The sequence below is a fragment of the Harpegnathos saltator genome, unplaced genomic scaffold (assembly GCF_003227715.2).
Source record: "Harpegnathos saltator strain DR-91 unplaced genomic scaffold, Hsal_v8.6 scaffold219, whole genome shotgun sequence".
Classification (NCBI taxonomy): Eukaryota; Metazoa; Arthropoda; class Insecta; order Hymenoptera; family Formicidae; genus Harpegnathos; species Harpegnathos saltator.
Genome location: NW_020230005.1, coordinates 2,092,359 through 2,116,217, shown reverse-complemented (window position 1 = coordinate 2,116,217; position 23,859 = coordinate 2,092,359). Strand labels below are relative to the sequence as shown.

The window sequence follows — 23,859 nt, the reverse complement described above, 5'->3', positions numbered from 1 at the left end:
TAATAAATCGATAATTATTGCGAATCTCGCAAAACGGTTTGGGACTTTTGTGTTTGTCTCAACTCAATCTACCCTGACACTTCGGGTTGGCAGCTAATTATCGGACCCTTTGTATGATCTTCATGATATTAATCGTACACAATGTCAATTCTTTTTCTTTTGTACATGTTAACATGTTAATTCATGTTATAAACGCGTAACAATGTGCGAGACCGGGGTTGTCAAGTACGTTATTATGGTACATGCAGGATTTACCACCGAAACCTGAAAATGGATGTAGTATCGTAGTTCCTCTCTCAAAGTGGATGCAGATGGCGCCTTTTCCTAGTGCGGAAAGTCGATGTCTCCGAAAAGGCCGTGTTGGCCGCTCTCACGTTCCTCTCTGGTATTACTTTACACGTTGACAAATTGCACATGCTGCTCAGTTAGTCTGTATTATCGGTATGGTAGGTTTCTTTATTCCATGTGCGTCATTTTTCAAACTTTTATAACTTTTGATCTGTTTGAGAGCAACGCTGTTTCCTTTCAAAATTGTGTTCTATGCACTAAAATACATAATTGTATAAATTTTCAGCGAAATTGGTGAGAAGGCCCATATTCTACATTACCCAATTATCAAAGACTGTGGAAAATTCAAAACAGACAAATGTTAGTGGCCGCTCAACAACAGTTGGAAATTAATATAATCTTAAATTACGAATAGAACTAACTCTCGGATACAGATATGTTTATAGTTGCAATTATTAGATTCAACAAAACCTGGCAGTGGCGCAGCAACAAGAAATGCAATATAAACAGCAACTTGAGATAATTCTCAATTTTTAATTAATCACAAATAGCTTTGGCATAATTACATGACAAACGTTCTGCTCAAAATCGGTTAAAAGAGTTATCGCCATGTGTTCTAAGTAATATTGCTTTTCCTTTTTTTTTATACAGGGCATTTTTATACAATAAGCACAAAGAAGCTTCAACTCAGCTACTAAAACTTAATTAACAGGTTAACACTTAATAAAAATTGATGTGTCCTGTCTCTATCAATAATATTGATCTCAAACATTTATTGTAGCAAATGAGAAATAAAATTTTAATTATATTAATCCACTATGTATAAGTTAAATGCATATTGCAAGCAACATTTTTTCATTGTAGTCGCAACCTCAATATAGACAAGTATTTGGAATGCAACAGCAAATGGTCAGTCCAAGAGAACAGATAGAAATGAATCCAGTGACATTAGCTAATATGCAAAATTAATTTAAGGATGTACCAAATTATGACTTCCCGAATTGCCAATAAACATTTTACTCACTTTTAACTTTTGAATATTGGGTAGTGTAAAAATCTTGCATATGGCAGATGCTAAATCAATTCTGATGTGTGGAACAATTTAGATTGTATCTAAGAATCAGTATGTTTGATCTAAATCAAATTTTGTGTTTATCAAGATTTTCAAAATGATTTTATTTAAAAAAAACAGTACAAATCCGTGTTTACATAGTTAATGCTATTTTAATATATTTTGAAATGAAAGATCCTGGGTCTAGCTAAGAAAGAGAGGGGAAGGAGGGAGAAAGAGAGAGAGAGAGAGAGAAGTTACATAGATATTGAGAGAGCTCTGTGAGTTATACATTGATAACATGTCAAAAACTGTACCAAACTTGTATAATGACGGCAATTTTGATTTATTAATTTTATTTTGTAATTAATATATCAGGCGAGAATTATGATATTAATCTTATATGCTATTCTATACTTTAAGGAAGATAAGATTGTATAAAGATGATTGGATACTATCCTTTGACTGTATAACCGTGGTATATACAGTAGTGCAACTTCTTGTCGGCACCTTTGATGTTAATGAAGGCAAAAGTGAAATGCGCATGCGCGACCAAAGAACTCTATTTATTTAAAAGCAACGGATCTATTACCTATTATCTGTTTATAATCACTTAATAATTATTTCTATTGCTATTACATAGTGCACAGTTGTAACTGGACACTTGTTACAAGTAGGTCCAAAAAATTTAGTATAGCAAGTATTTAGATATACTCTTCCTATACTTTTGTGTTCATGTTCTTCAAAGCGAAGATGGCACAGATAGTAAGAGTAATAAGCAGAACCTTTATGCAATAAATAAATATTTAGAACTTTTATGCAATAAATTCAGTCTACCACAAGCATGTATCCACGACAGCCACCTAAAAATGTAGAGTATTCTTATAATGTAAATTAATAAGGACATAAGGCACGAGTAGTAGAGTGTTGTCCTCTTCGCTGCGTGCCGGCAACAGTTGTTAGATCGACTGGGCTGTACTTTTGCCCGAACGGCTGTAATATTTCTCCAATCACCCATCTCGGCACGCGTTCACTCTTCAAATTTCTATAATTAATAACTCGATAATTATAGTAAATATTTGTCTTAATCAGTTCTACGCCTCCATTGGCTCCATTGGTATTGCTGCATGAATTACCAAACACCCTGTATATTCATTCTCCTCTAAAAAAAATCTCAATGCAGAAATTTGATATATTATAATTATTTTCATATATTAGTTTAAAAGATTTATTGAATAATATAACAAAACTATCAAGTAGTGTATTCTTTGGATCAAGGGTATTCAAATAAAAAAGTTCAGTTACTGTGGTAATCTAACGATATACTTTATAATAATCTTTTTCTTACAGAATTAACTTATTCTGTATACACACATTCATCCCACTCTCTCCATTTTTCTCTTTCATCTTTATATTTTTTCTCATCTCACATTCATTCATTGGATATACTATCATAGCATTCTACAATAGTGAGATTATAACACTGTTAACAAACCATTATTGTATTGTTTTTGGTACAAATCGCTTTACATCGCTAATCATTGTAACTATGAACGGTACCTTGATCTTGCATTTGGTTTATAGGCTGTATTTGCATCAGTTATATTATGCAAGTGAACTGTGTACATAATTTGTAAGCAGGTAAAAATTAATCAACTAAATATTTTAAGGTTTGATTTGTTGATCATTTGTTTACCATCAGTATAAAATACATAATACTATTGAGTTTTTAAGAAAAATTAATTTAGAACCGTGTCTATGCACATAACGATAATTGTTGCATTTTAGACTTTGCAAGAAATTTAATTTTGCGTGACATTAAAAAATACAAGATTCTGACCTTTACAACCATGCAAGTATGTGAATGTAATTATATACGTATATATATGTATGTAATTATATATATATATATATAAGAGAAATACATATACTATTTTCTTAATTTCGTTAGTTTGTTGTTCATTATCGCTTGCAAAATATTGAAATTTAATTTTACGTTAAACTATTTTCCTCTTTTCTTTTTTACTTGAATAAATGAACTTAAGCTTGCAATATTGCAACAGATATCGCTTGTACAAATGTGTGCATGGAATTTGTTTATTTCATAAATTACATAATTATATTTAATTTTTCTCTTCTTTCTTCTCACCTTCAGGTTCCTGTTGTGACTGGTTTTGACTGCTTTCTCTTTCTGCAGCCATCTGTAAAATCAATGTGATTAAATAATATTCACTTAATTGCGTGCAGAATGCTTTTTGTGTTTATCAAATTAAGATTCATAGATTGAATACTTTTTTGTACGCCATCTCAAACAGTTTTAGACTGGCTTGCTGGAGTTCATTCGTTTGTCTTTTAATCTCTTCAGGATCCGCATCATCCTTTTTACTCAAAGTGTCTCGCAATTTTGCAATTAATTCTTTAATCTTGTCGCACTGCAAAAAAATATACGTATAAAAACATCCTGACGTGAAATGTTTAAAATTGTAATAATTAATAGTAAAATTACCTCTTCTTGAGGCACTTGAGCTTTGAATTCTTCCAACTTTGTTTCTGTATCATGTATTATTCCTTCTGCTTGGTTTAGAGCTTCAACTCTTTCCTTTTTAATTTTATCTGCCTTAGCGTATTGTTCCGCATTTTTAACCATGTTCTCAATTTCATCTTTGCTAAGGCCACCACTGGATTGTATAACAACTGTAATGAAACATGCGGTTTGAAATAATAATACCGTATGAGAAACATAATTCGTCGTTAATTACCATGATAATTCAGTTAAAGAATGTCCACACATTTTACTTTATCTTAAAATAAACTTGAGCGACGAAAAATAAAATTCATCATTGTAGTGTCAATTATATCTTCATCAATATATATATATATATATATATATATATATATATATAAATAATAACAAATAATGCAAAAAACAACATACTTTGTTGCTCCTTGCCAGTTCCTTTATCCCTGGCTGATACATGCACTATACCGTTCGCGTCAATGTCAAATGTTACTTCTATTTGCGGTACACCCCTCGGTGCAGGTGGAATTCCAACAAGACTGAATTGTCCTAAGAGTTTATTGTCGCTAGCCATTTCTCGTTCGCCCTGATGAACTTTAATCTCCACTTGAGTCTGACCATCCGCTGCTGTAGAGAATACCTGACTCTTTTTTGTGGGTATGGTTGTATTACGAGAGATTAATCTTGTGAATACACCACCAAGTGTTTCGATACCTGTACAGTAAAATTTAAAAAGTTTTTTCCCTTGCTACACACGACACACATATATGTATATAGCTGCAACTTTACTTGGAAAGTTAGACTAATAGAAAGAAACTCAGTAAATCGGTATCTTCATTAATATCAGAGAGAAGATTAGTCTGATACATCACAGTTTTGTATATATACGCGATAACAGAACAACTTGAAGCATTAATGATTTACCTAACGATAAGGGAGTAACATCGAGTAGCAGGACATCCGTCACGTCTCCTGCAAGTACACCTCCTTGAACTGCAGCGCCAACAGCAACAGCTTCATCTGGATTTACAGCCTTCGACGGTTGTCTACCAAATATATCTTGAACTGTTAGTTGTACTTTAGGAACTCTGGTCATACCACCGACCAACAGGACTTCTCCAATGTCAGATTTCGAGACTTCAGCATCAGAAAGTGCTTTCTGGCATGGTGTAATGGTACGTTTGATCAGATCATTTACGAGACTTTCAAATTTACTTCGGGACAATTTCAGATTTAAATGTTTTGGTCCACTAGAATCCATAGTAAGGTAGGGCAGATTTATATCTGTCTGAAGCGAACTCGACAGCTCAATTTTCGCTTTTTCCGCCGCTTCCTTCAATCTTTGCATTGCCATTGCGTCTTTAGTCACGTCGATACCTTGCTGCAATGTTTTATCAAGTCATCAGACATAACACATTATAATAAATTATTATAATCAAAAGTTGCAACAGAATAAATACCTCTTTTTTGAACTCCTTCACAAGGTAATTAACTAAAGCATTGTCGAAATCTTCTCCACCCAAAAATGTATCACCATTTGTTGACTTCACTTCAAAAACACCCTTTTGAATTTCTAGAATTGAGATATCAAAGGTACCTCCACCTAAATCATAAACAGCAATACTGGAAGAGAAAAATAAATTTTGTTATCTCATCACCTTTTCTCTATTCTTCAATTATAAGGAATATATAACACAATGTTCAGAGAAATGTGTCAGCACTTTTGATAAATACATATCTCTAAGAGACGAAAAATATGATAATCATTACATTTACAAGTGTTTTTCGTATTATATATCAATATAGCATATTTCTTATATACATTTTATCTTCCTGTTTATCCATGCCATATGCAAGCGCAGCTGCAGTTGGTTCATTAATTACACGAAGTACATTCAATCCAGCTATCTGACCAGCATCTTTTGTAGCTTGTCGTTGTGAATCATTAAAATATGCTGGTACAGTAATGACAGCATTCTTTACTGAAGTGCTTAAGTAAGATGCAGCAGTTTCCTTCATTTTCATTAATACAAATGCTCCTATCTGACTGGGAGAATACATTTTTCCATCTCCACCCTGTACCCATGCATCTCCATTAGATGCTTTAACAATTTTATATGACACGCTATTCCTATAAAAGTATATTATATATATCAGCATACAGATACATATCTGTATAATCATATGTTTAAACAAATCATATAGATATCGATATAATACATACATATCCTTTTTTACTTCAGGATCTTCAAATCTGCGTCCAATCAATCGTTTTGTTGCATAAAATGTATTGACAGAATTTGTAACTGCTTGTCGTTTTGCAGGCATACCGACCAAACGCTCGTTATCTGAAAAGATAAAGATATTTGCGAAATCTATGAATTGTTATTAAATTACTGCAACTTATAATGACATATAATAGAATGCAAAAGTCATTAGCTTATCAATATATAAAAATAATGCTAACAATGACTTAGCAATTACCTTTTGTGAAAGCAACATAAGATGGAGTAGTTCTAGAGCCTTCAGCATTTTCTATAACTTTAGCTTGTTTACCCTCCATCACTGCTACACATGAGAAAGTAGTTCCAAGATCGATACCAATAACTGCACCTTTTACACCTTCCGATCTATAATTGATTTATTTTCATATTATTTTAGATCAAAAAGAGATATGTTAAGATTTATAGTGTTGTGTTTATAATATCATGATTGATGTTTTGTGAATTCTGATGCGCATAATCTAGTATGTGACATACAATAATATATATCAATATAAATATGACATTAATATTAATAAAATATCAATATATACAAGAATTGATATATTTATATTTTATATATATTCTTTTTACTCACTTGTGTCGATATTGTTGTAAGTCAGTAAATCGTTGTGGTACAGTAACTAATGGAACAGCAACCTTTAATATATTAAGAATGAATAGACTAATATATGCATATATATATATATCTTAATATTTAGATCATTTTATCATGCATATATATACATATATATGTATGTACATATATACACACACATATACAAATTATACATATCAGGATATTCTCAAGAAAATTTTTATTAAATAAATTTAAGGAAGAGGAAGGAACATGGAATTATAATTTTTTTTTAAGCTTACCATAACGGTAAGGAGAAATGCTACAATTCATAGATTATCTTGTAACTTATTTTGTCAATTTAAAAGAACATTAATAATTAAAACAGCAAAATTTTTATTTCTCATGTAGAACAATAATTAGATTAATTTTATATATGCATTTGACATATATACATCAATTTTTTATGGAAGTATACTTTTAATACTGCTAGGATTTTTATCTGAGAATCTTGTTGCAAAATAGAAATCATAATAGCAGGACTGAAAGTTTCCTGAAGCAAAGAATAGTCATTGTCAAGTAATCAAACTGAAGAATAAAATATCAGAGACTAAAACTGTTATCATTCTGTAAGATCTAAAGGTATTTGGTGAACGTAAGATAATAGTGCGTTCACGTGCCGGCTTTAAAATCGGCGTCGTAGCGAGATTAATGTAATTAATCGGGGTAATATTACTATTTGCAATCGCGAAGTGATTTAAAATCTATCGGCTATAGTAATAAATACGCATCGTCAGCGGCGAACCATTTCGTCAAATGATGACCACACAAATAGCTACGATTGCAAGAAGCTAGAAAAAGCACGACGAAACCGCGTGACGATTTCGCTATCAAGACTCACATTTTTTAGGATTGTGCTGAATTGTTGCTTTCTGACTATGTCACCTGATACACCAACGTAGGTGCGGCTCAGCATCTTCGCGGCGGTCAACATTTTGGCTTTCTTTTGACGATTCCTTGGAGTTCCAACAAATTAGTAGGATAGGCGGGTTACCCTCTTCACGTGTAATGACGCAACCGCGAATGAAAAGACCCGTAATGCGCAGACACGCTCGCAGGCTCGCACTTCGTGTTGCTCCCCGTCGATGATCGGGAAATGGTTACGGTCACGTCCACTAATGAGATAACGAATCTTGCGGAATCCGCCAATGGTAGCTATACATGGTTATTACGTCCGCCGTGATTCGAGATGAATCGCGAATGTTCCGTTGAAATCAGAGGCAAGAGGATCGAGCATCAAACACGATAAGATATTAAAAAAGTCGTTATATATATATATATATATAGGAGGAATTGTTTTGATAAAGTTATGCGGATAGCTGCAATAGCTGCGCATTGTTGCATTAGGCGTTTATGTGCATGGTAAGTCAAAGAGGTCTCGCTACCGGAATTATATGTGGCTGGGCGCCAATTTTCGACTTTCAAACGCGAGATGTTAAATCGTGCGACGATTAAAGCATCGAGCAGCGATGATCCGGAATAATCGAGATCAAATGCTATTTTTTTGTAAGCTCTTCGTGTCGAGTAACGTTAATGATAGCAACGGTTGCTAATATGAGATGAAATTAGGTAAGATGTAGGGCCGTATTCATAGTCCAGTCTTATATTTAAGATCACAAACTATGTATTTTCAGTACTGGCAGTGAATATCGGAACGCAGTCGTGGTTGCATCAGAGATATACGCGAGATTCGAAATTCTCTCTTTCTAACGCAAAAGGTACATGTACATAAAGTATGGCTTTTTCATGAATATAAAAAATATAGTAACACAAAAGACACGATGCATATATCTGTTTTATAATTTATACGTCTTGTGGCAATATATTAATTTATAATATTACACATACTTTATTGAGGTGCAGTACACATCGAAATTAAAATAGAGATAAGGGCCCATATTCAGAACACGCTTGTAACTATGTTAGCGCGTTGTTAACCAATGAAAAGCCACGCAATATGCCTTCTGATTAGTTAACAGCGCACTAACATAATTATAAGCATGTTCTGAATATGGGTCACAGTCTTTAGGCTAAATTTAACCTAACTTTTCTTCCCGCCTCGAAAGAAAAGAAATAAAACGATATATGTTATCGAAAATGCGCGATTCAAACGATTCATCTATTATGTCTTGTGTGATTTGTGAGAAACATCACGAATGTTCTAGAAACTAGAGGGAGACAAATCGCGATGAGAAAAGGACGCGGATAGTTTGCAGTAGTTACGTTCTGTGACGTTAGATGTCAGCATCTACGGTAAGTCAAACAAATTTTACAATCGGAATGCGCGTAATGTTAGGCGCCAATTTCCGTGTTTCGAAAGCGAGACGTTGAATTGAGCGTAAAGTATTGAGCGGCAATCCGGAATAATCAAGATCGAATACCGTCTCCTTGTAAATTCTTCGTGTCAAGTAACGTTAAAATGGCAACAGGCGTCGACTTGAGATGAAATTAGGTGAGATTTAGTTTATATATTAGTATACGCGAGATTCGTAGTTCCAACGCAAAAAGTACGTTACCAATATGGCTTCCAAATGAACATAAAAGTACGTTACCAATATGGCTTCCAAATGAACGTAAAATATGTAGTAATATAAAAAAACGTACTAGAGAGATATCTGTTTTACAGATTATATATAATGTTTCAGTATATTATAAAGTATATTTGGGCGCGATATATATCGATGTTAAAATAAATAAAAGTCCTCAGATTAAACTGAATCTAAATCTCCCCTCCTCGTCTCGAAAGAAATATAAGATTATATATGCTATTGAAAATACGCGATTCGAGCGATTGATCTGTTAGGCCTTTCACGATTTGAAAAATGTCGTGAATGTTTCAGAGGCGAGAGGAAGACAAAGTATCAAACATGATGAGAATATGGCAAAACAACCCGGATAACCTGCAATAGTTACGCGCAGATGCATTGGACTTACGCGTGGTAAGTCAAAAAACTTTTGCAATCGAAACTATATATGGCGCTTGGTGCCAGTTTCGTTTTAAAAGTGAAATATTGAATCGAGCATATAGCACCAAGTGGGAAAGTTGTTGCTCGTATGGAAACGAGCTGCAATCCGGAATATCTGAGATCGGATACTGTTTTCTCGCGATCCTCGAATAACGTTACGATGACAACAGTTGTTGATATAAGATGAAATTAGGTGAGATTCATACTCTGCTAATATGGCTTTCAAATGAACGAAAAATATATAATAACGTAAAAGAGATATCCGTCGTACAGGTTTACATATCGTTGCGTATAATATATTATATAATGTACTTTATTCGGGCGCAATACACATCGAAGTTAAAATAAGTTAAAGTCCTGAGATTAAATCTACGCGAGAGAAAAAAAGGAAAAAAAAGAAGACGAAGTATGCTACCGAATGCTCGATTGAAACGATCGAGCTATATATATATATATATATATATATGCGTGTGTATTATATACAGCATTATTATTCGGTGTATCACTCCATCGTGTGTTGCTCCATCGTGTATCATTCATCGTTAGAATATCTCCCGCATATACGTATATTATATCATACATATTGTTCAAACGAAATTTTCAAATTTAGAATATTTTCATTTTTAGAACGACATTGAATATCCATGATGCAAACGCATGCGAAAATATATTCGTAATCTTAAGATTAAATAACTCGGAGATATAATAACGGTGGCAGCTTGCAATAAAATTACAACGAGTAGTACAACAAAATGTGTATTAACAAATGTGCGTATTAGAAATGAGATGGAGATCATTATGAACAGTTCTTCTTTCGTTACATGAGGTATTAAAACTATTGACGCACGTTGCAATCTTAATAAAAAAAAAAGAAAAAAAAAATATATATATATTGGTCAACAATGAATCGATTATAAAAAAAAACATCTTATTTTTTATTCTTAATTGTTATTAATATTTTCTTAACAAAGTTTCGTTTGATTAAAGTTGATTTGTTCCGTATCTGAAGTGAAATGACGATTACACATTTTTCCAATTAATCGCTACAGATAAATTGTATCAATTTACCTTAGCGATAGCATCTATGTAACATGTTTTTTTTTTATTTGCGCGATTTTGGAAGTAGTAGCGGAACAAAATATCTCGCTGATTTTAATCGAACATGCGATCCTTAATGTGGTCAGGAACAACATTGTTTAACATGAGCAATGTTAAAGTCACGATGATGGACGTGAGGTTTCAGATTAAATTGGATCTTCTGTCCTTTCTTTCCAAGCTGTTAAATTCAAGGATCCTGCTATGTAGACTGTGCAGTTTGTCATGCCATTTCTGAAAAGTAAAAATAATATTTGAATTAAATCGCTTGATTAAACGCGTCATCAGTCGACTATATCGTTGCATCAGTGTCAGTTTATGAACTCGTAAGTGAATTCGTGATAATTAGAGATCGGAAATAATATTTACAGAAAAGGATCCTTCAAGATAAAAGCTCGCGGCTGCATCCACTGTAGCCTGTCGCCGTTGCGACACAAAATTTGCGCCATCGTACTCTTTCGTATCTCTTCCAACTGCTTTATCGTAAATGCACCGGGGGTGTTTCCATTTTCATACCAGTACCTATCGCCTATACATGTGAGGAAATTGTAAGAGATAAGATGAAAATTTCGATTCTGTCTTAAATTTGCGAGACACGGAGCGCGCTTCGGCCCTCGCTCTCTTCCACTGCGGATTGTTATTTTAAGAGAAATTAAGAAAATGCGACAGAGAAATCGGATCGCGTATTTGTAAATTCGACAGGACGAGAATGCGCCCCGTGCGACGCGAGATTCACTTCACTTCGCCATAGAAAATTATTCATCTTACACGAAGATAGAGTAATGTCTACCTAAACGGATATTCCGAAACGTTCGGCCTAACAAACAAAGAAACGTTGGTCCGAGAACAGAGTCAGGTATCGGCGCTTCCGAAAGAGCTCCCGTCACTAGATCTATATCCTCCACGTTCCTGCAAATGAAATGAGAACGGTGCTCTTCAGGTTGGATCAATTCGCGAAATCACATCGGTAGAATCTCGAGAAAATCGGTAGAACATTTCGAGTGATGATTATACTATTTACTTCTTACTTAAAGTCACGGTACGAGTTCAAGTGATAACGATCTACATTACACTGCAAACCCGAGTGTGTAATTTTGACGCTATGAATGATTATGAAATATAAGCTGAAGCTTCCTTTACGCGTATCTGGTCGTCTTAAATCACGTTGTTTAACGCGTTTAAACGCGTTAAGTGATATCGAAATGCATCAGACGTGATTTCAGACGACAAGAAACGCGTGAAGAAAGCTTCAGCTTATACGTGTCAAAATAATACACTCGGATTTGCAGTGTACTACCTATATCTTTTACACACACATATACACACACTCTCTCTCTCTCTCTCTCTCTCTCTCTCTCTCTCTCTTTCTCTCTCTCTCTCTCTCTCTCTCTCTCTCTCTCTCTCTCTCTCTCTCTCTCTGTATTTCATCTTACTTGTAGACTGCTCTGAGCTTCTCGACAGTATCTTTGGTCACTGTGCCTTTGAGGTCCTGAAAGTCGGCAAGATCCGGCAGATCACAGAAGCCTCGCCATCTGACGTAAGGCGGTAGGCCGTGATCCCTTCCTTGCTGTATAATTTGCGCTGCGTAGTCCACGGCCACGTCGTTGGTCTTCCCGTCGTGGAAGTATCGTTCCAGGAGTATTTCGTTCAAGCCCGGAGGCAGAGGCTTCCTAGAATGTCCCGCTGTCGCGGAAATTAGATCTTGCATCCTAGATCGTCATTAAAACCAAGTTCTCATGGGAGTCAGTGCCGGTAAATCGTGTCAGCATCCTAGACAATTTTACTAGTGTACGTGTGCGCGGAGAATTTCCAAGTTGCTTCCTCCTTCTCTTTGAAAGTTCGGACCGGTTCGAGGAACGAAAAAAAAAGGATCATCGGGACGTACGTATGCGCCGGCACGAAAACGGTATTTAAATTTGCACGGAGTTACGCGCGCGTCGCGTCGTCTTATCCTCTCTCGTGGGCGTTATAATTTACGAAAGTTACACAATGACATTCTCCGTTCCCGTTCTCCGTCTTCGGGAAAATTATGTCAGCACTTTGGAAATTCCGGGTCGTGCACGGTAACGCTGGGGATCGTTTCGCGAAATAGCGCTGCGGGATATAAAATTTGAAGGAATAAACCGGACTTCTCCTTTTTCCTCCCTCTTTTCTTTTTACTATTCCGACTGTTCCCAAATGATGGCCGAGACAAGCGTGGACGAGTACACGTTTTCACGGAACCCGATTTTTGCGTCGCTCCGCTCCCCGAAATGTGTACAAAAAAGTTTAATATCAACTTTTTTACGTTGACTTCCTTGAGTCACGTGCGCTCGTAAAATTTCGCAAAAAAAGGCGTCGCTACCGTTGCAACGTGCCTTTCACCGATGTTACATTCTTTTCCACTATGTAATTAAAAAGTTCGCGCGCGCTATTGTTCGCGCGCGAAGATGGAAGTACATATTCCGTGAACTTTTGTGAGATCGTGTCGAAGCTTGCGCAGTCTTCTCGCTTTCCTTCTCCTCGCGAGAAGACGGATTTCGATTTAAGTTATCGGTGATAAGAATTTCCACGCTAATAAAACTCCGCTATGACGGAGTTCTTTCTTGAAGGAAGAACGTGGATTGTCATATGAGAATTTTTCCTCCACTGTAATATCCTTTCTTCTCTTTCTCTCTCTCTCTCTCTCTCTCTCTCTCTCTCTCTCTCTCTCTTCCTCACTCGTAATATTTTCATGAAAACATAATACCGTTATACACACCGTTTAGAGAAAAAGTGAAAGGTGGAAATATTCAAGTGATAAAAAGTCAAGCCAATCTTATGAAGACTGCACGGAGCGTGCGTGCACGCCAAGCACAATAGTAATCACAGCTAAGCGGTTTACATGAAACGACGGCATTTTCCAGTGTATCGTTGTAAATTGTAATGCGCGAGAGCTGCGTCCTCGTTTGACTGAAATATATTTCACTACGATCGAGCGCGAGGTGCATCTCGCGAGGCAAGTGCATTTCCCTTCACTCGCGAGATGATTTCCCTTATTTTTTTAACATACCGGGGCCACAGGTAATGCATTGATTTCCATCTTGGGTGCGAGACAAGCGCGGCTGACTTGATTGCCGGTATTGTGTGGCCTCCTCGACGCGCAATTTGAGTGACATTCATCACTTGGCGCCGCCGTGCGATGTTGTGCAAAAGCGCGGAGGAGTTTACGCGCGCACGTTAGAAAAGAAGCCGAGTGAACGTTAGGCATTCTAATTTAGAAATCATGACGTTATGGATGTATAACGCGAAGGATGAAATCTTCGTGCCGTTGGATAATCGCGCGTCACGATAGCGTTATGAGAACATAATCTCACAGTCAGACTCATAGCGAAGATTACCGCTGAAGATTTATGACGGATATTCCGTCTCGAGATATGAGCGCTTTCTCGTATCCGTTTCTTACGCTCCTCATCCTCATATTTCACTATCGCGCGACACATCTCTTCCCCCCCCCCACCCTGCCCCTCCTTTCCGCCGCGTTTCAGCAATTTTGCTTCACACACTAACGTTTTCGACTACAACGGCTGATCCCAACTGACCTGTAGCTCCGACGATCAGCCGGTCGATCGCGCCAGCCTCGTAGAACTCCTGCGGCGCGTAGAAGGCCGACAGTAAGGACCTTTCGCCAGACTTGAGCGCCGATCGCGAGTCGACGAGATCGAGGGTTTTCGGGGTCAGCGCGGCGACGAAGAAGAGCCCGGCCGACGCTGCCGAATTCGCGAGCGTCGCGTCCACGCGGCTGTCGTAGCCTCGGAAGTAGCCCCGCTGTGTCAGCCGCAGGTTGAACCTTCGCAGGAACACGTAACAGATACGACAACGATAACGGGAGAAAGGCGATAATCGCGCGCGTACGCGTGTTGCGTCTCGTGGAGAGTGCGGGGGTCGATGTGATATGATGTAACTTGATTGCGCCACACATGTTCCTCGCATGTGCGAGACGAGCGTTGTGTATTTGATTTGGCGCCGATCGGAAGACACCCGAGTGAACGTAAAGCGGAGTCATCGCGCTGTTGGAATTTCCGATTATGTGAGCAGGGTCGTCGCGCAAATCGATTCGGAAAGGGCACCGATCGGCTGACTCGCTGATGCTGGAAAAGCGCTCGTCGGTGGCTCGCGGGCCGACGCGTCTGACGCGGCGCATGAAAAAATTGCAAACAATAGGGAAGATAACTCGCGCTATGGGAGTCGCGGTGCGAGCCTTCTGTGTGTGCAAGCCCCGTTACGTAAATATGTAAAATATGACTCGATGCACGCGCGCGCGTACGCCGTTGGAGATGAAGTACCGCTTTTCGTGTAGCCCAACACCGTTATCTGCTTATCTTTCATCGCGTACGCCGGCTGTGTTGCGATTAGTTCTTGTAATGACGCGGCAAGAAGCCGCGTTGAAGCCGGCCAAATGAAGTTATCGGGACGCGACACCAATTTATAATTTATGAAATAGCCGGCGTATGCGCGATTGGAAACGACAGATGCATGTATGAAATTATTGCGTCAAGCGAGTGCGCCTGTCTGCCGGGGCACACGTCGTCGATACCGCTTTCGAGATACACGTCACACGAGAGATGCACGTGGTGTCACGTGGCGCGCGATATACATCATTTTGTCAGCTTTGCTCCCTCTCAACGTCTTAGACTTCAGACAAATGTCCATTGGAAGAGAAAAAAAAGAGAAAGAAAAGGAATGTTCGAAGCGTTTGCTGGGAGATGAGCGAGGCGCAATTTAGGAAAACGTTACGTACTTGTCGAGGGTGCTCTCCCCGAGGATGACTGGCAGAAACTCATTATAAGTTATGTGCTGTAACTCGGCGATAACGATCCGTCTCGCTTCCTGATAGAGTCTCTCGTCGTCCCAATGAGGATTCAGCCGTTCCAATTCCCCGGCCACTCGATTGTGCTCCCGCAAGAACAGCACGTGCATCAGCGTGAGACCCGGGTTCTCGTTCACCCTGGTGTCGCCGCTGAGGAAACACGGGAACGCCTTGCTGGCGCTTCTGCAGCTCTCGTACCTCGGCGAGGCCATCGGCAGGTTCTTTCGCTGTGTATTCAGCAAGCCGCCCTTGCCCGACCGCAAAGCTCTGGCCGTCTCTTCGGAGCTGCCGTAGAGCGGCGACAGGTCGAGGTAGGAGGACGCCTGGTTGATCTGCTGCCTTGAGCCCAACTTGCAACCCTGAATTGAACGATATCTGACGTACACGCGAATCTTCCGCGCCACAGAATCCTAATCCTAAACTTTTCCCGCGCTTTATGCGTGTTTCGTTTCGGTATTCATTCGCTGTCTCGGCGATGCGCTTCGGGGAAGGCTCGTATTCAAGTTTCAACACTGCGATTTTTGCTATAAATATTCCCGATAGCCATTCTTTCGAGAGACGTGAATTTCCCACGTCGTTCGTAGATGATCGACGTGCCATCATCAGCGGAGACACCATTGCCGTCTTTCAAACGTATTCGAGTGACAGAGAGGGAGAGAGAAAGAGAGCTTCAAGTCTTCAAGTAGAATTCACAGGATATGTGAAAAATGCCCGAATCGAGTTTACGCGAAGAAATCGCAGAGCTCGGCGCGCGTCCGAAGATTTCCTCGTGAATGCAAGTTACGGAAGATTTCATTTGCGGTTACCTGTAACGAATTTCCAGGATGCGGCGCCGACCGTGCGTACTCCATGCACCCGACTGGGTTCTCCGCCCGGATGGGGAAGCACTCGGGGTGGAAGTTTTCATAGTCGACGTCGCAGCACTTGAGCCTGGTGCCGTCCGGCAATTCCATCCTGGGCGTGTGCGCCAGGTCGTGAGCGAGGAACTGGCTGAAAAGCGCGGTGAGCGCCATCAAGTAAGGATGCTTAAGGTCCAACCCGCCGGAATGTACCTTCGAGGAGACTTCTCTCGCGCTCGGCAGCTTTGTACGGGGCAGAGAAACGCCGTCCTCGTACTCCGGCGGCAGGAATCTCACGTAAGACTCCAGAGCCGCGCCCCAGGTCGGGTGCAGCGCGTTGTTGCACCGACCGGTGTGCGTCCTGAAACGGACATCCGTCTTCTTGCAGTCCGACATCACCCGCAGGAAGCTGGGTGAGTCGGGGCACAGGATCGCGGCCACCGTTGGCAGCACCGAGGACGCTTGCTTCGACGACATGTTGAGCGCCTCCACGAGCATCACCGCCATCGTCTCGATCCTCAAGGCCCTTCTCGACAGATTCTGGGCGCCCTCGGTCATCTCATGCGAGGCGCCGAGGAACCAGGACGGCGAGCCGCGGTTCAGATGCGTGCGGGAGTTCAGGATCGCCCGTTCCGCCTGACTGTACCGCTCCATGGAGACGTTGGTGCGCCTACCGAGATCCTGCAGCATTCTGGGCGGCAAGGTCGTGGCACCGACGAGTGTCGTTAGAGCGAGGAATCTGTGGATCGGGATCTAAAGATAGATAGAAGATCGCATATTCTCGCGGTGGTGAGATACCGCCACGGCGAAACGGCTACGCCCTGGAATCGAGGTGCGCTCTTGTGCGAACGCGTGCGCGCGCGCGCGCTCTGCACGGCGGCGGCATGTCGCTCATTGTTATCCAATAATTGTTATGCAGATTTCAATGGCCAGTTATTATCTAACTTAGCAACACGACGCGATACAATCAATCATTGAAAACGCAATTACACACAGCGTCGAATGCCGCGCGGCGGTAAGGATGCGATCGCACGTTCTCGTACATCCGCATTGCAAATGAACCGAAATGAATGTCAAACAGAAGTATCGCGGCCGCGGCATTTGCCTCTCGCGCGAACACGCGCGAATTTAAGGTCACGCAGCCGCGCTGATTTCTATCGATCCCTGATTGCAATAGGTCCGCGTGCGCAATTAGTTCCATTAGCGAAATGTTCGTTGTCGACATCGTCTCGCCGCGTGTATCGTGCAGCGCGCGAACTCATTCTCTCTCTCTCTCTCTCTCTCTCTCTTTCTCTCTCTCTCTCTCTCTCTCTCTCTCTCTCTCTCTCTCTCTCCCTCTCGCCCTCGCCCCCCCTCTCTCACTCTCTTTTTCTCTTCTTATCTATCGTTGGCTCCTCTACGTTTCAGCAGCGTATTAGCAATATAGACACACGATAAGATCTCGTTGAAGTCACGTTACGACGACGTAACGCTGATGTACAGCGGGTTAAGGGCAAGCGCGGTTTCGCGTAATTTGCCCTACGTGACAGCGAAACCGAGACACATGATATTGAATAGATTACAAACACGTTTCGTAATTTATCGCGCGATCGCAATGAACTCCGAAGACCTTGTCTACGCGATGGCATTTCGCCTCGCTACATTGGAGGCATTATTCATGGCGGCGTTTACCGCAACAAATTCATTCATCAACTCGAGCATGTGCCTCGGGCCAATTTCTCGAGCGGGACTGTGCTATTTTTTACGATACGACATAAGGTCGGAGCAGATACGACGGGCGACCTCAGGGGGAGGTCGAACGGCGGCTGACATTTAGGATCCTTCCTGGTTCTTTTGTGATTGCTTTACGTAATCTTCTTTATTCCCATGATTAGCGTTCGCGCGAATCGATGGAAACAATCGCCTCGCGGATCGATCACTCTCGACCGATTACGTCTGAACCGTTAATCTCCTTATCGACCCGGAACTTGATTGTTGTTCGAACACGAGCATGCACTTTGCGGGCGCGAGGGAGATTTGCGCTGACTTAAAGGATCGGTAGGATCGACGGGGTAAATTACATAATTACGTTGCGTTAGAACGCTACTCGCGTGATGATTTATTCTTTTTACAGTAATCGACCATATGGAGAGGTCGTTAAGTGTGCGTCGCTTCTCCGTACGATGTTACGAAGCTATCTCGCGCGATTTTTGAACTTTGTGACTATCAGGCGACTTTTCCACGCAATTAGCCGGCGAATAATCAGCATCGGATGAAATTAAATCTCGATGAAATTAAATACGATTCGCCGAAATGCCAATTTCGGCACTATTTCGGCACTGAGTTCAGTTCGAATTCGACTAAATTTCCATTTTTGCGGAAGCATTATTTCTAACATTCGTTCGAATCTTTTTCGTTTCAGACGATCGCATTGAGGAAAAGTGTCAAATTCGCTGCGACGATCCTACCGAAGGACTACGATGACTGCGTCGAAGGATCATCACAATGACCGCATCGAAGGACTGCGTTGACTGCACTACGACGGTACAGTTTGCAGTGAGTTATATATTTTCTCACGCCTCTTATATAAAATCCTGATTGACATTCGCAATCTTCATCCTCACGAATAAACGCCTCAAAGTGACTTATTATTTTCAAATAATAGTCAGAGATAATCTGTACGAGATGTATTGTCTTAGCAACAAGTCTGCAGCGCAGATCTTTGCGCGAGCCGACATGGTATGCGAGGCGCAGCGACTGTACAATATTATTATAATAATTATTAAGCAATTAGTTTCGTGTCGCCCACGCGACGATCGTACGGCGATTTATGTGGAGACCCCGAACGGGTCTCGCGCGACGTAATCGGTAACCTTTGATGAAGTAATGAGATTGAGAGAAACGTACCTGACTGCGAGTACAAATCGTTATGCCAAGACTTCAACACATTCACATTAGCAGCAGGTTTCATAACGTTGCCGTTTCGCTGTTTATCCGCCGCCGGGATGGAATCTATGAGCTAATTATCCGATATGTAACAACCCACGCTTAATCAACCCTTCCGATTTCGAAGCGGCTAACGATCCTTACGAAACCCATACTGGGAAAAATAGTCAATTATGTAAGCGCATTGTTCTCGCTCGCGCGCTGTTTCATCTTCCCTATATTACGGACAGCACGTTCCTTCTTTTAACGAACAGGAGCTGCCGGTCGGTTAGAATCAACAGTGTTGCTTCACAGGTGAATTTTCTATGTACGGTTTCTTGAATTAATTCTTTCGCGTATCATTTCCAATTGCTTTTGCCGCGCGGGAAATGAGGCTGTCGGAATTTTCAAGGCATATTTGCAATCACATGTCCTTATCTATTTATTACTTTGCCCTCTCAAATCGTCAGATCAGTGTTTACAAAGCAAAAAGGAATTTGAGTTTTGCAGACGCTATTACAAATATTACATTAGTTGAACCGCAAGAGAGCCGCCGCAATTTCCATATCATCATTTCAAACCGGACGTGTGCACAAGTCTTTTGTTTTAACGAATAACATTAATCGCTGACCTATCGCATACGCTGGAACGTATACTGGTACAATCGAAAAGCACTCACCGCGATACGAAGACGAGCGTGCCGGCGGCGGCGATGTTTCTGGCCGGAACCAACATCTTTCTCGGGATAATGCGCGCGATATCCTCGCAACGTAAGGATCACTCCTGTACTTAATACGCGGTGGCATTCATCTGCCCCGTGGAATTTCGCAAGAGCCGCGCGAGAACGGTGTGCGCGAGAACGCGCAGCGGTAAACCTGAACTGAGTGCGATGCTCGGACGAACGAAAGTAAAACTCGGAGTCCGTCCGGTCTATCCTAGGGAGTGGGGCCCCAACCAGGATCGCAGCAATCGCGAGCTATCAATGGTGTATACACGGTGGTGCATCGAAGTATAACACGTACGCGGCTGGTAAAAGTGCATCGCGCGGCACGGCGGGCTGCCGTATTAGTGCGTTATGAACGGGACCAAGGTTCGCCTTTCCTCAGCTACGTTATTGGAAATTGCGGCCGTAGGTGCCGAAGGTTTCAAGGCCCGACGTTCCGTTCGCACCTTCGTTCGTACGTCGTGAGACGGCGGCATATCGCACGCGCGCGCGCGCGTCTTCCTTTGCATAATGTCATAACAGTAGGCACATCACAGCGCCATTGCGCTATGCTAATTGTCGCGTACGGGCTCGACCGCGATGTCGTTCGCGGATTAAGATTCCTCGGGATGACACCATCCGTGATTCATTCGGACAGTCCCGCACGCGTCCCTCTGTACGCTACTTTCCCCGTGCAGATGAACGGGATAGTTGCCGGTGATAAATCGCGTGTCGTGTCGTGCGTGGGACGAGGCGAAATTGCTGTCTTCGCCGAGCAGAAATTTCTCTTAACGTTTGGTAGCTGTTGTCGAAATACGGTATAAACGATCGGACGGTCAAATATGACGTACGTTTATACATGTAGTAGGTTCAGCTGGCGCGACGTGACTGCGCCTTATCCCAAGATTCGAATGTAGGATCGCATGGTAACCACAAGTACATCTTTCAGGTTACCACTATTTTTTTTTTATTTATGTTTTATCAGTCACCGATACATCTCTTTTGTCTGTCTCCTCATAGTACCTCCGTTTTATTAAGTTGTACAGAAATTTATCACTGCATTTGTAATAGTATACGCCTCGTTAATTTACAAGAGTACGTCTTAAGAACGTACGTCATCTGTGTTATCGAGAACCGCGCCACTGTAGGCCAGGTCCCAATAGTGCTCGACTTGATGCTTCTTGAAATGTTCTCGAGCCATCTTCTCGATCGGACACAATTTAGTCTTCACATCGCCGAAATGCCGTTGCTTGCTCGTTCCCTCCCAAACTAGCACGCATCTGTTTGGTACGTCGTTCCCGTCGTTATCCTTTACTATATCCTCTTCCCACTTGACGCGATGCATCATCAATCGTTTGTACTTGGCCAATTGTTTCGCTCCGCCCTCTACTACAATAACATTACAGTCTCTGAACAGCATCACGCAACCGGTGAGGTAGAGTTGTTTCGCATTGGTTTCCACTTTGAATTTCTTTGAGGCATTGTTGTTCGTAAGATCGCGTATTCTGTAATAAAAACATTTATTATACGTTATGCATATATATGATGCGCAGGATAAAATTACACATACAATATATACGCGTAATGTGTAATATATCCATACACACCTGTAAACGGCAACGTGTACACCGAGACTGGTATCTTCTTTAAGTTTCCTAGCTTTTTTCTCGCGACGTTGATCAGCAGTAAGTCTCCGCGCTGCATTCGCGTCCTCATGGGCTTTCAATCTCTTGGCCATTTGTTGCCGTACATGAGCTTCGATTTTAGTAGGATCCTGCACAGCTTCGGTCCCTAAAACTCGCATGAGATTCGAGATACGTAGCTTCGGCTCTGGCGGTGGTTCTAATCCTAATCGAATCTTCTCTTGCTCTTCCTTCCATGCCTCTCGTCTATTTTGCCTCCTCAATTTCTTACGTTCTTTCTTCGTGAGGAAAACAGGCATGTATATCGGCTTCAGAGGATCCGCTGTAACGGTACGAAATAATTACGTGTGAGTTGATAGTGTATTTTAACGAGTATATTAACGAGAGAGAGATACATGAGAGAGATAAAATTAATTTAATATATACTCGGGGCTCGCATTTGCGTCGGATGCTCCACTAAATTGGTGATAGTAGAACTTTTGATTGTCGTTGGCTCATCTTCATTGGGATATCCACCGGTTAATATAACGGAATCCCACCATTCCACATTAGGCACATCTTCAGAGAGAGCTTCGTTCTTAGGTGCTATGAGAGCTAATTTAGTCGCCGAACTAATACCAGTTTTTCTAGCAATTTGACTAATTTCATTTTGTAGTTTTTCTAATTGCGCCTTCATGCGCATTCTTTCCGCCTGTTGTTGGAACTTGCCCGGTTCGTGAAATTTCAATGAACGTTTACCGCGTACCGCTGATTTCACTCTTATTCTATTGTCGAAAAAGTACGTATCTTGTATCTCTTCTGGACCTTTCGACTCTTGCAACTGAGCCTTGAATTCTTCCCTCTTCTTCGCACGTATATTAGCTTTTAAAGTGGGTACTACTTGAGTGAGTTGCACTTCTTTGCCTGTTATATCTACTGTTCTGCCAGATTCATCTAAGATTAAAGGTGTTGGTTTGTCTGGTACATTAACATTACCAAGTACCCCTGAGTTTAGCTTATTCCTGATTTGAGCTTGCAATGCAGCTATTTTCCGTGCCTTGTCTGAATCCGTTTTACTTAATAGGCCCTGATTATACATGCTCCCTACTGTAGGTAATGTGTCACGTCCCTTGAATAGCGGCTTTGCAGAAATATCTTCTTGGTTTGTTGCTTTCAAAGCTCTTTTCCTCTCTTCTATTTCCCTTTGTGCATTAGCCATCATTTGTCTTATCTAAAAATATATATAAAGCAAGTATTAGAACACATACAGAAAGTATTATACTAATATTAGAAAGTTACGATTGTGAAAATAGAAATTTTATAGTGTACCTTATCTTCAGAATATTGAGTCTCTATAGGCTTGTCATTTTTTACATCATCATCTCTAAATCTTGATTTCTTTACATCTTTTTCTTTATCCTTATCTTCGGCATGAGCTCTCTTTTTGTTTTTTTGAGCTGCTTTAGTATCATCGTATATTGTAAATATTTTTTCTGTCAATTTAGAAGCTTTCTTCTCTTCTAATAATGCTGATAATTTGTCTACAATTTAAAAAATATATATTATAAAATTTTATACATATATACATATTCTTATCATGTCGCACGTATATTGTAATATTGCCTTTCATATAAAAATTGACAGTAGACGTTTTATGTAAAATATTTTTGTTACACATTTACTACTGACCTGCTGTTTTACGTTTATCATACCCAGAAGTGATACAATTTACAGCAGTAGTAACTATTGCTGGTTCACTGAAGCCAAGGAACTTGTGAACCGCTTTTTCAATCTGAGGCTTCATTTCGTCTATTTCTTTTCTCGTTAAATACGACATTTTTCTAATTTTATTTTAGTTGCTGGATTACAAATAACAATTTACAAATTTAAAAAATAATTTGTTTTCATAATATAATCTCAGTTTTAAGGTTAAGTATTGACACAAAGTATGCACTAAGGTCAAAGATAACTATTTTGAACTGTGCTCAACACTAAGATTTTTGTTTACTATACAAAAGAACACATAGGTACATATACTTTCACTATATTTCAATCGTACAAGATAGTGATAAATTTCAAACAGTAAGCTTGCTATGATACCATGTTGGTCGTGATCAAAAAACATAACTGTTGTATGCTTATTGAGT

The 23,859-nt window shown here is 40.4% G+C and overlaps 3 protein-coding genes across 3 annotated transcripts; all 3 read right to left on the bottom strand.

Annotated features, from left to right (window-relative positions):
• Positions 1-2,640: 2,640 nt before the first annotated feature.
• On the bottom strand, positions 2,641-7,850 carry Hsc70-5 (Heat shock protein 70 cognate 5). Its single transcript, XM_011156731.3, has 11 exons — positions 7,597-7,850; positions 6,717-6,778; positions 6,342-6,487; positions 6,082-6,205; positions 5,680-5,988; positions 5,318-5,480; positions 4,782-5,238; positions 4,275-4,571; positions 3,846-4,033; positions 3,631-3,771; positions 2,641-3,540 (listed from the first exon to the last, which is right to left on the bottom strand). Exons 1-11 carry the CDS (start codon positions 7,687-7,689, stop codon positions 3,463-3,465), a joined length of 2,058 nt encoding a protein of 685 aa, XP_011155033.1. The 5' UTR covers positions 7,690-7,850; the 3' UTR covers positions 2,641-3,462.
• Positions 7,851-10,698: 2,848 nt separating this feature from the next.
• On the bottom strand, positions 10,699-20,250 carry LOC105192536 (peroxidasin). Its single transcript, XM_011156734.3, has 8 exons — positions 20,067-20,250; positions 16,451-17,222; positions 15,576-16,003; positions 14,377-14,624; positions 12,250-12,499; positions 11,607-11,725; positions 11,186-11,345; positions 10,699-11,050 (listed from the first exon to the last, which is right to left on the bottom strand). The coding sequence occupies exons 1-8, from the start codon at positions 20,120-20,122 to the stop codon at positions 10,966-10,968; spliced, it is 2,118 nt and encodes a 705-aa protein (XP_011155036.1). The 5' UTR covers positions 20,123-20,250; the 3' UTR covers positions 10,699-10,965.
• Positions 20,251-21,041: 791 nt separating this feature from the next.
• On the bottom strand, positions 21,042-23,773 carry Prp3 (pre-mRNA processing factor 3). The gene is made up of 5 exons (XM_011156735.3): positions 23,402-23,773; positions 23,042-23,253; positions 22,160-22,943; positions 21,698-22,055; positions 21,042-21,595 (listed from the first exon to the last, which is right to left on the bottom strand). The coding sequence occupies exons 1-5, from the start codon at positions 23,547-23,549 to the stop codon at positions 21,193-21,195; spliced, it is 1,905 nt and encodes a 634-aa protein (XP_011155037.1). The 5' UTR covers positions 23,550-23,773; the 3' UTR covers positions 21,042-21,192.
• Between the last annotated feature and the right edge of the window lie 86 nt (positions 23,774-23,859).

Bases quoted from the DNA above. Each gene is read 5' to 3' on its own strand.
- Hsc70-5 (XM_011156731.3), bottom strand. From the start codon at position 7,689: ATGTTGACCGCCGCGAAGATGCTGAGCCGCACCTACGTTGGTGTATCA. The intron at 5,989-6,081 runs GTATGTATTATA...ATACTTTTATAG, and splicing joins CCTGAAGTAAAAAAGGATAT to GAATAGCGTGTCATATAAAA. The intron at 5,481-5,679 runs GTATATAAGAAA...TTTCTCTTCCAG, and splicing joins GATAAACAGGAAGATAAAAT to TATTGCTGTTTATGATTTAG.
- LOC105192536 (XM_011156734.3), bottom strand. From the start codon at position 20,122: ATGTTGGTTCCGGCCAGAAACATCGCCGCCGCCGGCACGCTCGTCTTC. The intron at 17,223-20,066 runs GTGAGTGCTTTT...CCCGATCCACAG, and splicing joins ACGCTCGTCTTCGTATCGCG to ATTCCTCGCTCTAACGACAC. The intron at 16,004-16,450 runs GTAACCGCAAAT...CGTTCAATTCAG, and splicing joins ATCCTGGAAATTCGTTACAG to GGTTGCAAGTTGGGCTCAAG.
- Prp3 (XM_011156735.3), bottom strand. From the start codon at position 23,549: ATGTCGTATTTAACGAGAAAAGAAATAGACGAAATGAAGCCTCAGATT. The intron at 23,254-23,401 runs GTCAGTAGTAAA...TTTAAATTGTAG, and splicing joins TGATAAACGTAAAACAGCAG to ACAAATTATCAGCATTATTA. The intron at 22,944-23,041 runs GTACACTATAAA...ATATATTTTTAG, and splicing joins CTCAATATTCTGAAGATAAG to ATAAGACAAATGATGGCTAA.